Consider the following 12,865-nt stretch of genomic DNA (forward strand, 5'->3'; position numbering starts at 1 on the left):
TTACAATGTTTTACATTGCAGGTCTATAATAAGATTAAGTTGTCTGGGTGCCTATAGTCTCTCTTTAATGAGATGACCAGGAATGGGTGAAAAAACACAGCCACTTGCTGTTCTCTGCAGATCTTAGGATTTGCAGCAATAGGTGGCTTAATGTTTGTAAAAATATTTTTGAAATGTTTGTATTTTGTATGCATAATGTTCATAATGCTTTAGAATGGTTCTTGACCTCACTCTGCAGTTAATTATATGCACATTATACATTTGGTTGTAAGATTAAAAAATCCTATAGAAAATAATTTTTTTATGAACCTAGATGAATACTTTTAAAATGAATTCAATGCATGTGGTAATAAAGGGAATTTTGGATCGAAACTATTCGCGAAAGGATATTACATGAGTCTTCATTTGGATCAATATACAGATTAAGTAATTAAAAACTGGACATGAGTGCTTCGCTAACTGAAGATTAATCTGTAAGCTGATTGTGTTTGACTCTTCATTATGCGTCCTTAATTGAGGACGACTTGTGAAGTCTTAGTCCTCTTGGCTGCTAGAGGTCCAGAGGACAGCAAGGCGTGATAGAGTGGAACATATCCAGCTGTCAAAAAACTGGGTCTGGAGATTTTTCCCACGACACCTACAAAGACTCTGTATAAACTTAATTCTATATAAAAAAAAATCTTAAAGGAAGCCTGTAGTGAAATGGTCCGCAGAGCATCTATGTCCTTTAAACTAAATGTATGTATTAATTAATTCATTTTAAAATTCATTTTGATTAAGTATTTAACCTTTACAGTTATTTCCTTCCCTATTTTTTCTAGTATAATGTGTATTATACTGTACTGTATTTTAGATTCTAGTGAAAGTATATGGATTAGATTTTTTGGTGATATTTTGTTTCCATATTGCCAAAATTAGTGTTTCGCAGGATGTAGACGTAACAGACCTGTGAGCTTAACTTCTGTGGCTGGTAAAATATTTGAAAGGTTATTAAGGGATAATATTCAAGAATTCCTTGAGAAGAATATGGTTATCAGCAAAAATCAGCACGGTTTTATGAAGCACAGGTCATGTCAAACTAACTTGATTGCGTTCTACGAAGAAGTAAGTAGAAGTATAGATCAGGGTGTTGCAGTGGATGTGATCTATTTGGATTTTGCCAAGGCATTTGATACAGTTCCACACAAAAGATTAGTGTTCAAACTCAAGGAAATCGGTCTCGATGAAAATGCTTGTTCTTGGGTAGAACATTGGCTTAAAAACAGAATACAAAGAGTTGTCGTTAATGGTAAATTTTCAAGCTGGACAGAGGTGGCAAGTGGTGTCCCTCAGGGGTCTGTTCTGGGACCCCTTCTATTTAACATTTTTATAAATGATCTTGAAGACAGCATTGAAAGTCATGTTTCAGTGTTTGCAGATGACACAAAACTTTGTAAAATAATACAATGTGAGCAAGATATTACTTTGCTGCAGAAGGATTTAGATAGACTGGAGGACTGGGCACTCAAATGGCAGATGAAATTTAATGTTGAAAAATGCAAAGTTATGCACTTCGGCGTAAAGAATACACAAGCAACGTATACCCTTAATGGAAGCGAATTAGGGATAACAACACACGAAAAGGATTTGGGAATTGTTATAGACAACAAACTATGCAACAATGTGCAATGTCAATCAGCAGTGGCCAAGGCCAGTAAGGTATTGTCATGCATGAAAAAGGGCATTCATTCTCGGGACGAGAATATCATTTTGCCTCTCTATAAATCACTGGTAAGACCACATATTGAATATGCTGTGCAATTTTGGGCACCTGTTCTAAAGAAGGATATCATGGCACTAGAAAAAGTGCAGAGGCGGGCTACAAAATTAATAAAAGGAATGGAACATATCAGCTATGAAGAAAGGTTAACAAATTTAAACCTATTTAGTTTAGAAAAACGTCGCCTGAGAGGGGATATGATAACATTATACAAATATATTCGGGGCCAATACAAACCATTGTGTGGAAATCTATTCACAAACCGGACTTTACATAGGACACGAGGCCATGCGTTTAGACTGGAAGAAAGAAGATTTCGTCTAAGGCAAAGGAAAGGTTTTTTTACTGTAAGAACAATCAGGATGTGGAATTCTCTGCCTGAAGAAGTGGTTTTATCAGAGTCCATACAGATGTTCAAACAGCTACTAGATGCATACTTGCAAAGACAGAATATTCAAGGATATAATCTTTCAATGTAGGGTAATAACTGCTTGATTCAAGGATAAATCTGACTGCCATTCTGGGGTCAATAAGGAATTTTTTGTCCTAGCTTGTTGCAAAATTGTGCTTCAAACTGGGGTTTTTTTTTGTTTTTGTTTTTTCTCTTTTGGATCAACAGCAAAAAACAGGTGTGAGGAAGGCTGAACTTGATGGACGCAAGTCTCTTTTCAGCTATCTAACTATGTAACTATGTAACTATGTAACAGATCTAAAGAAATGCTCAGTTGTTTGAGGCTAGATAATTTTATATATGTATATTTTTTCTCTGTTTAGTGAATGAAGTCATAAATGTTTAATTATTTTTAGGGCTGAAGTTTTATCTTCTGCAAGTGTTACACTAAGACTTATAAACAGCTAAAAACCTACAAAATTAAGCCCTACTCTCCAGTATTTTTGGGCAACAGCAATGACTATATTATTCATCAACCCAAATACATAGGACAAAACAAAACAAAAAGTTACCTGAGGCTTTTAGTACCACTCAGATGGCCATTTAGATCATCTACCGCGTCAATGCAAACCTAATGTGTGTCATGTTAATGGAACACTATAGTGCCAGGAAAACAAACTCGTTTTCCTGGCACTATAGGGTCATTAGGTCCCCCCCACCCTCAGGGCCCCCCTCCCACTGAGCTGAAGGGGTTAAATCCCCTTCAGCCACTTACCTTTCTCCAGCGCCGGGCTCCCTCAGCGCTGGGGAACTCTCCTCCTCCTGCCGACATCAGCGCCGAATGCGCACGCAAACCGCCCATAGGAAAGCATTACTCAATGCTTTCCTATGGATGTCCATCGTCTTCTCACGTTGTGTTTTTCACAGTGAGAATCGCGGAAGTGCCTCTAGTGGCTGTCAGTGAGAACCAACAATTGTGTTGGTTCTGAATATATCTGCAGTTTCCACTCCCTACTGAGATTATGCAGAGAGCCTGTTCAATTAAATATACCACCATTTTGGGACATTTTTGAAAAACGCCCATTTTTTGAGTGTAGACTACTCAGATATGCTTAGTTCACTTAGCAAAGTGTTTTACATCATCCATTGACTTTGCATCAGATCCTGGGAGTTCTAAACAAACAGGTCTACATATTGTCCTGACTTCTCTTTAAAGGGATTGTTGCTTCCCAAATATAAATAATAATATGTTTATGGTTTTTAAAAAGGTATGATGTCGCAGGTCAGGGATTGCATACGTGGGGCTAATCGCGCAGGGCACATAAATTCAGGGGACATTGCAACACCATCTTCCAGGATTCAATTCAAGAGTAAAGACCTGTATTGAGGCACTTGTAATGGGGAGAGGTGCTAAAGCTGTAGTTAGGTCAGACTCCAATATAGCATATAGAGCCGAGAAAGACTGCACTCACCTAAACATGGATACTTTATAAGTGCTGAAAGCAATAGATACAACAAACAAAATATTGCACACTGCACTTTTTTTTACACTTCTGACTTTAAAAAATAAGGTCAGTTTGTCACTAGGTACCAAGAAGACTACCCACATTTTTGACAGGTCCTACTTTGTTGCCCTGTCACATATATGCGAGGGGCATTATTAAGGCAAATCATTCGGTATTATACACATTTACTTTTATGGACTGGGGGGGGGGGGGTGCAATAAAAACTTAAAGGACCACTATAGGCACCCAGACCACTTCAGCTCAATGAAGTGGTCTGGGTGCCAGGTCCCTCTAGTTTTAACCCTGCCGTTGTAAACATAGCAGTTTCAGAGAAACTGCTATGTTTCACTGAGGGTTAATCCAGCCACTAGTGGCTGTCTCCCTGACAGCCGCTAGAGGCGCTTCCGCAATTCTCACTGTGAAAATCACAGTGAGAAGACGCTGGACGTCCATAGGAAAGCATTGAGTAATGCTTTCCTATGGGTGGTTTGAATGCGCATTCGGATATGACGTCGGCAGGGGGTGGAGAGTTCCCCAGCGCAGAGTGAGCCTGGCGCTGGAGAAATTTAAGTGGCTGAAGGGGTTTTAATTCAGCACAGTGGGAGGGGGGCGCTGAGGGTGGAGGGGACCTAATGGCCCTATAGTGCCAGGAAAACAAGTTTGTTTTCCTGGCACTATAGTGCTCCTTTAAACACACAGTAAACAATGGTTAATGAAAGAAATGCTGAACATAGTATATAGCTTAACCCGTTAGGCGTTGGCATTGTGTGGAAGACGTTCACTTGTAATTACAGACACTAGCTGCCTATGAAACAGGCTGATCAAGCTAAATTTCTGGGAATGATACACTCCTGCTGACTGAGCGCTTGGCAACAAAGACACTGTGTCACCAAAGAACCACGTCTGCCAAGCAAGCAATTGTATCAGTGCCGAGCGTTCTATGCCGCGATATTTACTGCTCTGGCTGAGGGAGAGATAATCCCATAACTAGCAATGTGATGTTTATTTTCAATTTAAGGTGCAGATTCAGCAACAAGGATTATAAACTAACTAAGACATTAGAGACCTAATACTTTTTAATTCACCAAAAAAAAGCCTTTGATTTAGAGACCACCTGACAATACCTGCCGTCTTATAAATTCTGCATCACACAACCTCTGGCAGGGTCAGGTAAAAATTGTGCAAGGGACATAGAGGGAGCCTCTTTAAACAGGAAAGGTAAGTAAGTGTTGGTACCTTAGGGTATATATTAATAATATAATGCAGATGGGCACTTTTTTTTTCTAAAATCACATTTTAGAAATGGGAAATGAATCACTCATATATCGCCACAAATTCTGAATTTAAGAGACATGTATCTGTTTTATAGAAATCTGGAAATAAACAAATTTCCTGAACTCTTTCAAATCAATTTAATTTAGTACTGTCATTACAAGATATTCATAGAAGTTCATAGTAATACTATCCTTACCTTTTTGTGTCATTTTACCCCAATCCCTCTAGCATGTAAGCTCACTGAGCAGGGCCCTCAACCCCTCTGTTACTGTGTGTCCAACTTGTCTGGTTACAACTACATGTCTGTTCGTCCACCCATTGTAAAGCGCTGCAGAATTTGATGGCGCTATATAAATATCATAATAATAATAATATTACTTGCCTTATTTAAACTTTCCGGCTCCCGCAATGTCATTGGGGAGGCAGGTCCACGGTCCACCTCTGGTGATGGCTCAATCCAATGCTTCTTATAGTGGAGCAATGGAGACCTGATACGCATGCGCGGTGAGTGCCGCACACGCGTCAAAGTTTCCTCATTTGTAATCTTTGCATTCAATGCTTTCCTGTCTAGATTGTAAGCTAATTTGAGCAGGGTACTCATCAACCTCTTGTTCCTGTAACATGTAATAATAATAATAATAATATTAACTTTGTCACGTGATTGAGTTTTACTAGGTTAGTGCAGAGGAAGAACCTCCAGTCCAGGGGTGCCCAAAAGTCTGATGGTGTGTCCAACTTTGGCCCATACGCTATTGAACGATTGCAAGGCCCATAGCTGCAATTTAAGAATTTCAATACCTGTTGTCTTTGTAGTTTGCAGTTGTATTTTAGTTTGTGTTTTTCCAACAACCAGAGCTGTTTTTCTGCTCATATTAAATTTGATGAGCTCTGGATGAGGGACGGAAGGGATGAGATAAGTTGTTTAATAACTGACTAAATGATTTAAAAAGGGACATGGTGTTTTTTCGATTATTTTCTATTTATTATGCTTCTACAGGTCTTTCTGGGTGGGGTTATACAGGAAAAACATTTCTGTGAAATCTTTGCCAATTAAAACACCACTCAAGGCAAACAGAGTGAACACTAGTAACGTTTTTGATGACAAAGGATGAAGTTTGTTATTCTGTAAAAAGGGTCAGAAATACAAGGGAGGTGGTCGACTTAGCTCAATAACACATGACACGTTAAATACAGTCACAATAACAATTACAGTATGTTATCACATTTAAACCTAGGAAAATACATAAATATATTGAATTTACAGAGAATGAAAACTATTCTTGTTTGTTCATGTTATTATTATCTAACACTAAAGACTTTGCTTCCTGTTGAAGGCTGTGTGTTTATGTTGTATGATTGTACTGTGTTTGATGTCACTGGATGGTTGTTTAATATTGCCAGTTAGCACTAACTACCATAAAAACCACTTTAACTCTTTGATCTACGGAGAGAGAGTCCATATATACCTGCCACTTTAATTTTTATTTTTTTTGAAGTCTATTGATTGTGCTCGTCTGGCCTCCCTAAACATGGCGTCCATATGCCCCAGATTGGGCTGGATAATAATTTTTTTTTTTTTTTCTAAACGCTCTTGTTTGACCATATAATAGAGGTATAGGGCTTCCATTGCTTGTGCAATTACCTTTTCGTACCTCTCTGTGCATGATTTGAACTGGATGCTATTATACATATAAGCACAGCCACTTTGCAGATAAGAGAGCTCAGTTAGTTAATGTGATAGCTGTACTTTACCCCTCTTTTCTGGTCAGCCTGATTAAGCTTTCATTCTTTGAGTACAATTTTGTTGGTTAATAAGAACAACTATAAAGCATGACATATTTGGCAAACAAGTTAAAATCTCAAGTATTGGTTAAAAAAATAAAATAAAACAGTTCTATTTTAATTTTATGATATTTGACTATTCTAATTTGCTTTTGTGAATTAAACAAATAATAGTATGTCTTATAGTAGTTATGGTGAATTGAGTTATAAAGTTAATATTATATATGTGAATCCAGCAATCATATCTAAAAGATGAATTGTAGTGATGCACATATTTGATACACACTGGAAAACACTATCATGGATAGACAAAAAAATTACATTGGTATCTCTTCCAGGGGCATTATTGTGCAAGAACTATAAAATTTTTCTGGATCAACATCAAAGTTAATTTGAGTTACAGCTTTGGGCATGTGCAAACCAGCAACTTGATAAAGCAGGCTACTAGAAATCAGATTAGCAAAATTATTCATCAAAGTGTGAAGTGTCAGGAATTCTACGGGGATACAAAGTATTCTACAAATGTATTGCAGAGCAGTGAACTAATTTGGAGATACATTCAAATCTGGCTGTTGTGACTTACATTTGAATTCCCAACATTGACATCTGAATTAAAAAAAATAAAGCTATGACAGCCAAGTAGTATAGCTCAGTTGGAGAATTTTTCCAGACCAGTATTTATTTATTTTTTTCCCCTAAATCATGCAATTTGGATGTGAAATCTTTACATTTTAAGATTAGTGAATAAACCCATTTTGTTTTTCGTTATATTGTGCTAAAATGAAATGATTTGTAATAAACACATGACGGACTATTTTTAATTTTATTCTCAGGTCGCTCATTATTCTGCTTATAAGATGGATTGACACACGAATGCATGATTTGGTCCACAATCTGCAATGGAAACGTGGCCGGTCGTGGCCTGGATCCTTCTGATTGCTGGCTGGCGCGATACAGTTCAAGCCAGAGACTTCACCGCACAAGATATTATCTACCTTTATCCTTCAAGTAAGCTTGTTCTCAGGTTAATATATTGACTAGAAACAGCTACTTAAAGTTATTTACCAATTATTTGCAACATGTGAAATTACAAGTTGGTTTTAATAGTCACACAGGACGTATGCTTAAAGGGCCACTCTATAGATTATTATCATCACAGGTCAGTAATCCACCCCCAGCTCTTTCAGCCAATCACTGCCATCCAGGTTGAAATTGACACTGATGACGCAGAACTGTAAATTAAACGATATCACAGAGGATCATGATGAGGAATAGTGGTTTTCAGATCCGAGGAGAATCCTAGTTTTTGGCAAACTTCTCTTAAATTATTTGACAAAAAAAATGTGGGATGGCACACAGAGACTATGATAACCACTACACCGAGATTTACTAATTATAGCGAATAGCAAAATGGCAACATCAACTCAAGCAATGTGACTGCTTGTTATTTTGTGTTGTGTAATCGCTGCATTTTGTTTTTGAAGAAAACGTTTTGATTTGTAATTGCTTTTATTTCTCCGCATTTCTCCTGCATCGTGATTATTAGAAGGCGATTTTCTTTGCAATTTTATTGTTGTTTTGGTTAATTGTGCACAAATTGATGTGCATAATAAAATAATGCAATAATATTTATATGTCTTGATGATGTGATATGTGTATGAGCGTCTGTATTATTGCTGGGGATCTCTGTGATACGTTCATACACACTGCACATTGCTGTGAGTTTTATTGCTGTGGAGCTCTGTGATAGACTAGTACAAACTGCACATCCCTGTGCGTTTTATTGCTGGGGAGCTCTGTGATGCGTTCATACGCACTGCACATCCCTGTGAGTTTTATTGCTGTGGAGCTCTGTGATACGTTCATACACACTGCACATCTCTGTGAGTTTTATTGCTGTGGAGCTCTGTGATGCGTTCATACGCACTGCACATCCCTGTGAGTTTTATTGCTGTGGAGCTCTGTGAAGCGTTCATACGCACTGCACATCCCTGTGAGTTTTATTGCTGTAGAGCTCTGTGATACGTTCATGCACACTGCACATCCCTGTGAGTTATATTGCTGGGGAGCTCTGTGATACGTTCATACACACTGCACATCCCTGTGAGTTTTATTGCTGTGGAGCTCTGTGATGCGTTCATACGCACTGCACATCCTTGTGAGTTTTATTGCTGTAGAGCTCTGTGATGCAGTCCAAACATTGTGACCTCTTACAAAAAAGGATATATAAGAAATATGAGCGAGAAGAATGGAAGATGCGGTCAGACCCAGAGAAATAACATTTCTTCCATTTGGCGCATGCATATTTCAGACATGTGACAATATCTGTTTTAAAGGTGTATAGTGCAAACCGTTTCTATGTCTCTCCCAGACCGTAATTTCATCAATAACCACACAATGACATCAATACATGGGCTCTGTAGCTCTTACTGTTTTGTGTCTCCCAGACCGTTTAATACATTTATAGCAGCTACTGAATAGAACGTCAAGAACTTAGTCTTCACACTTGTGTGATCCGAAGCCAAATTAAGATTCACTCACAGCTGTGGCAACAACTGTTCCCAACCTCTGCTGCCTGCACGATTGCTTTGATGTAATCATGAGGGGAGAATTCCATACATCTCTCAAGAGGGTCCACAATCCCCCCTTTATGCGGTATCAGATGCAGTATCAGTTAACAGGATACACCAGTCTATAGTCACAAAAAGACGTTTTCCCCGGAGTCCTACCTGCTTCAGACGGGAATATGTCATGAATCTATCTGGAGGACAGTCACGTGACTCGAGACTTTGTTAACCGTTTGTGTCTCTGCTATAAGCATCAAAATAAATGCATGCTTTTTAGGAAGGTGTATTTCTGCTCTTAGTTCTCATGAATCTAAAGAAATAAATAAAGTGAGTTTAAATGCAGTTAGTGTTATTCATTAAGTATATTTGAAATATTAGACTAAAACAGTATGAATAGAATTGTCAGTTAGTCAGAGTTAGTTTGGATACATTTGTTTGGTCATAATTTTAAATCTTACCCTGACTTTTACCATTAAGTTTTTAACTCACAGTAATTTAGAGATTCGTAAATAGCCCTGCGTGTTTTCTATTGAACTGTTTTGGTCTAAAATTTGAAATCCAGTTTGCACTCCTGACAAATCACACCATACCTGCCAAATTCTGCCTACTGTCTGATGATGTGAAATGACGAGTACGTGCTGCCTAGGTGTGTGTCCGTCAGATGGGGTAGGAGCTGGACTCCCCTTTTTTCATAATTGAATTGCTATCCTGGATTTCACCATTTTAGGTTATCATCTGCTATATTTGTAATGTCAAGATCCATAGTGAAAATTGTTAAACGGCAGAACTTGTACAAATGGTAAAGCGAGCATTATACATGCATTTCATAGAAAATGCAGCAAGATAATAATAATAATAATAATAATAACAAAGTAGTTTTATCTAGCATACTGAAACATGTATTTGCTTAAAGGGATTTTCCAGTGCCAGGAAAACAAAACCGTTACCCTGGCACTAGAGAATCCTGGAGTGCCCTCCTCCCTCCCGCCCCCCCATTAAAAGCCCTTCAGCTACTTACCTGAATCCTGTGCCAATGTCCCTTGCCGCTGGGTCAGGTTACGCCCACGCAATGACAGCCACAGAGGACAAATTCAGAGCTGCAAACAACTACTTCAATTAGCTGCAGAGGCGGCCGCTCTTCTACTCCATAAACCACAGCCCCGATACAGAGCTCCCTTTACAGCCCTGTTCTCTTCCTCCTCTCTGGACCGGTGGGGGATATCCCGGTCCCCATTGGGTTAATTTGCTTGCCTGTAGTGTGGCTCACAACCAAGGAACTATAACCAAGATGGCCGACGCAACCATGCCTCCCACATGCAACCTGACCCTACAGCAGCCTGGCGCCATTGAAGATTGCCTGATGAGGCTTGAGCACATCTTTCAGCGCTTCTGGGCAGCATTGGAGGAACAAGCTCGTACATCATCTAGCGCAGGGGGACTTGCCTCCACCCCCACATACCTAATCACGGCCCCTGAGGTCTATCCCGAAGGTCCAGACGGCTTGAGGAGGACTCTACCACATGTTCCCAGATGGGTGCTGCAAAGATGGCGTAAGAGGCCACCGCAGCGGCTGTCAATGCGCCGGCTCTTTGGCTCCCACGCTTGCTGCACCAAGCTCCAAAACCGCGTGGGCGAGCATGCTCACTCCCACCGTTACCTACGACTCTCAGTGACCTGTTGCCCGTGTGGACTTCTCATTGTGATCTGCGGTCAACAGACACGAGCCTCTGCTGCAGGAGGGGAGGCCTGCTTGCGGAGATAGACTCAGAGGCCTCTACACCACCCTATGAATCCCATGCCACTGTACAGGCAGACCAACGCCATCTTGTGGGACTATGTCATACCAGCTACTGGCGTGGGCTAAGTGAAACTCTTGAAGCTCAACAGTCACCCAGCTTGCCTATTCTTATTATCGGCTAGCTCATGTTATACACTTACTTTAATCTGCGATCGTCACATATTTCCTCATGTGCTCATAACCATAATGTCAGCTTGCATACTCCTGAGGACAATATTGTCTCTTCACTGACCCCATGATTACCAATCTCAGCTACTCAGTGCACTAGCTACTATAGCAGTCTTATTTGCATGTCCTCTTAATGAGTCCATAGGTTATCCGCATGTCCAATATCTATATCCCAGACTGCAATGTTGTGTTTGACACATAGTCATGTTGCTCTGAATTTCACTCCTGAACTATCGCATGCTTTCTCATGTGTGGTCAGTCTGTTAGGCTATAAGCATCATGTCTAATATAATAACTATGCAAGTTCTCAGCAGCCATACTTTTGTCTACACAAACCCAGTGGCATATGCCTATTGAAATTCCCTTCAGTTATGCAGTTTAGCAGTATTATATGGCTATAGCTAACACTCCTCTTGTATAACACAGAGCTGTTTGCCATGCTAACGCCTGTTAAGCGAAGTCTTTATCGTTATACTTGTTTCATGTCTGCATCTACTTCTACTCCTGTGACTTCTATATAGACAAGTACGACTATCCTGTGTATTATTATACCTAAGAAAACTGTGCCACTTTCTCATGCCATGTATATGTTCTACACTGATACTATTGCTTGTTTATGCTGTCTTTGCATCGTAAACCCCTGTGTTATCTTGTGCACAGAAAAAATAAAGAACTAAAATAAAAACAAATATCCATTGTTTGGTTATTATTGCCTAACAGTTCTGTTTATTTTTTTTTTAGCAACCCCATACCCTGGGGGATTTAAATGTTTCACCTGTGAGAACGCCAGAGATAATTTTGAATGTAATCGATGGGCTCCTGATCTGTACTGCCCCAGAGGTAAGTGTTACTATGCATTAAACCGTGTTCTTTAATCCTATAATGATCATGACACTAAGAATGTTTCACCCAGTGATGAAGCCGGATTTGTTGAGCAACGTGCTGTGTACCTGTTTAAAACAACAGGGTCTGTAGATTTCTTTCTGTCTCACTGATCCCGGCAGGACGGCTGTCGATTTTAATCTATCAGAATCTCTCAGACATGACACTAGTTTTAACCGTGGGAAAATCCCAAAGCTTGGATTGTTTATTTAATAACCAATTAAATGTGAAAAAGAAAAAAAAATATTCTGTTACCAGTGATTCCAGGGAATATACTGTAGATTAGATTGTATTTTTTAGTTGTACGTTAGATGTACACCGACAAGTTCCAGAGTTCTATTTGTCAAATATTATGGGATGTGTTCTCCATGGTCCGATGTTTCAACTGACTATTAAAAACACGTCGGCCAGAATCTTGTGCCAGTTGAAGATTGCTGTTTTCCCACGACAACACTATTCAAAAATAAAAATAGAGGTAAAAACCCAACATAGGCTTCAATTTAAGAAGCTTCCCAAATGATTAATCACTGTTAGATAAACTTTTCAAATGATTTATCTACAAAAATCCCTATATATTCCACCCCTAAAATTGTACCTGTATGTGTGTCTTTGTATATCTGTGTCTGTATGGATGTAGTGTTTGTATCCATGTCAGCATGTTTATTTGTATGACTGTGTATCTGTGTGTGTGTGTGTGTATCTGTGTGTGTGTGTGCTTCAGTGTGTTTATCTGTATGT

At 39.2% G+C, this 12,865-nt stretch overlaps 1 protein-coding gene across 1 annotated transcript in view; it reads left to right on the plus strand.

Moving 5' to 3' along the window:
- LYPD6 (LY6/PLAUR domain containing 6) overlaps positions 1 to 12,865 on the plus strand; it is a 53,691-nt gene that overhangs the window by 25,100 nt on the left and 15,726 nt on the right. Inside the window, exons 2-3 of the mRNA XM_063428592.1 lie at positions 7,546 to 7,720; positions 11,987 to 12,085. Coding sequence (XP_063284662.1) covers positions 7,612 to 7,720; positions 11,987 to 12,085 — 208 coding nt within the window. The 5' untranslated portion in view covers positions 7,546 to 7,611. The remainder of the gene's footprint in view (positions 1 to 7,545; positions 7,721 to 11,986; positions 12,086 to 12,865) is intronic.

The sequence above is a fragment of the Pelobates fuscus genome, chromosome 8 (genome assembly GCF_036172605.1).
Source record: "Pelobates fuscus isolate aPelFus1 chromosome 8, aPelFus1.pri, whole genome shotgun sequence".
Classification (NCBI taxonomy): domain Eukaryota; kingdom Metazoa; phylum Chordata; class Amphibia; order Anura; family Pelobatidae; genus Pelobates; species Pelobates fuscus.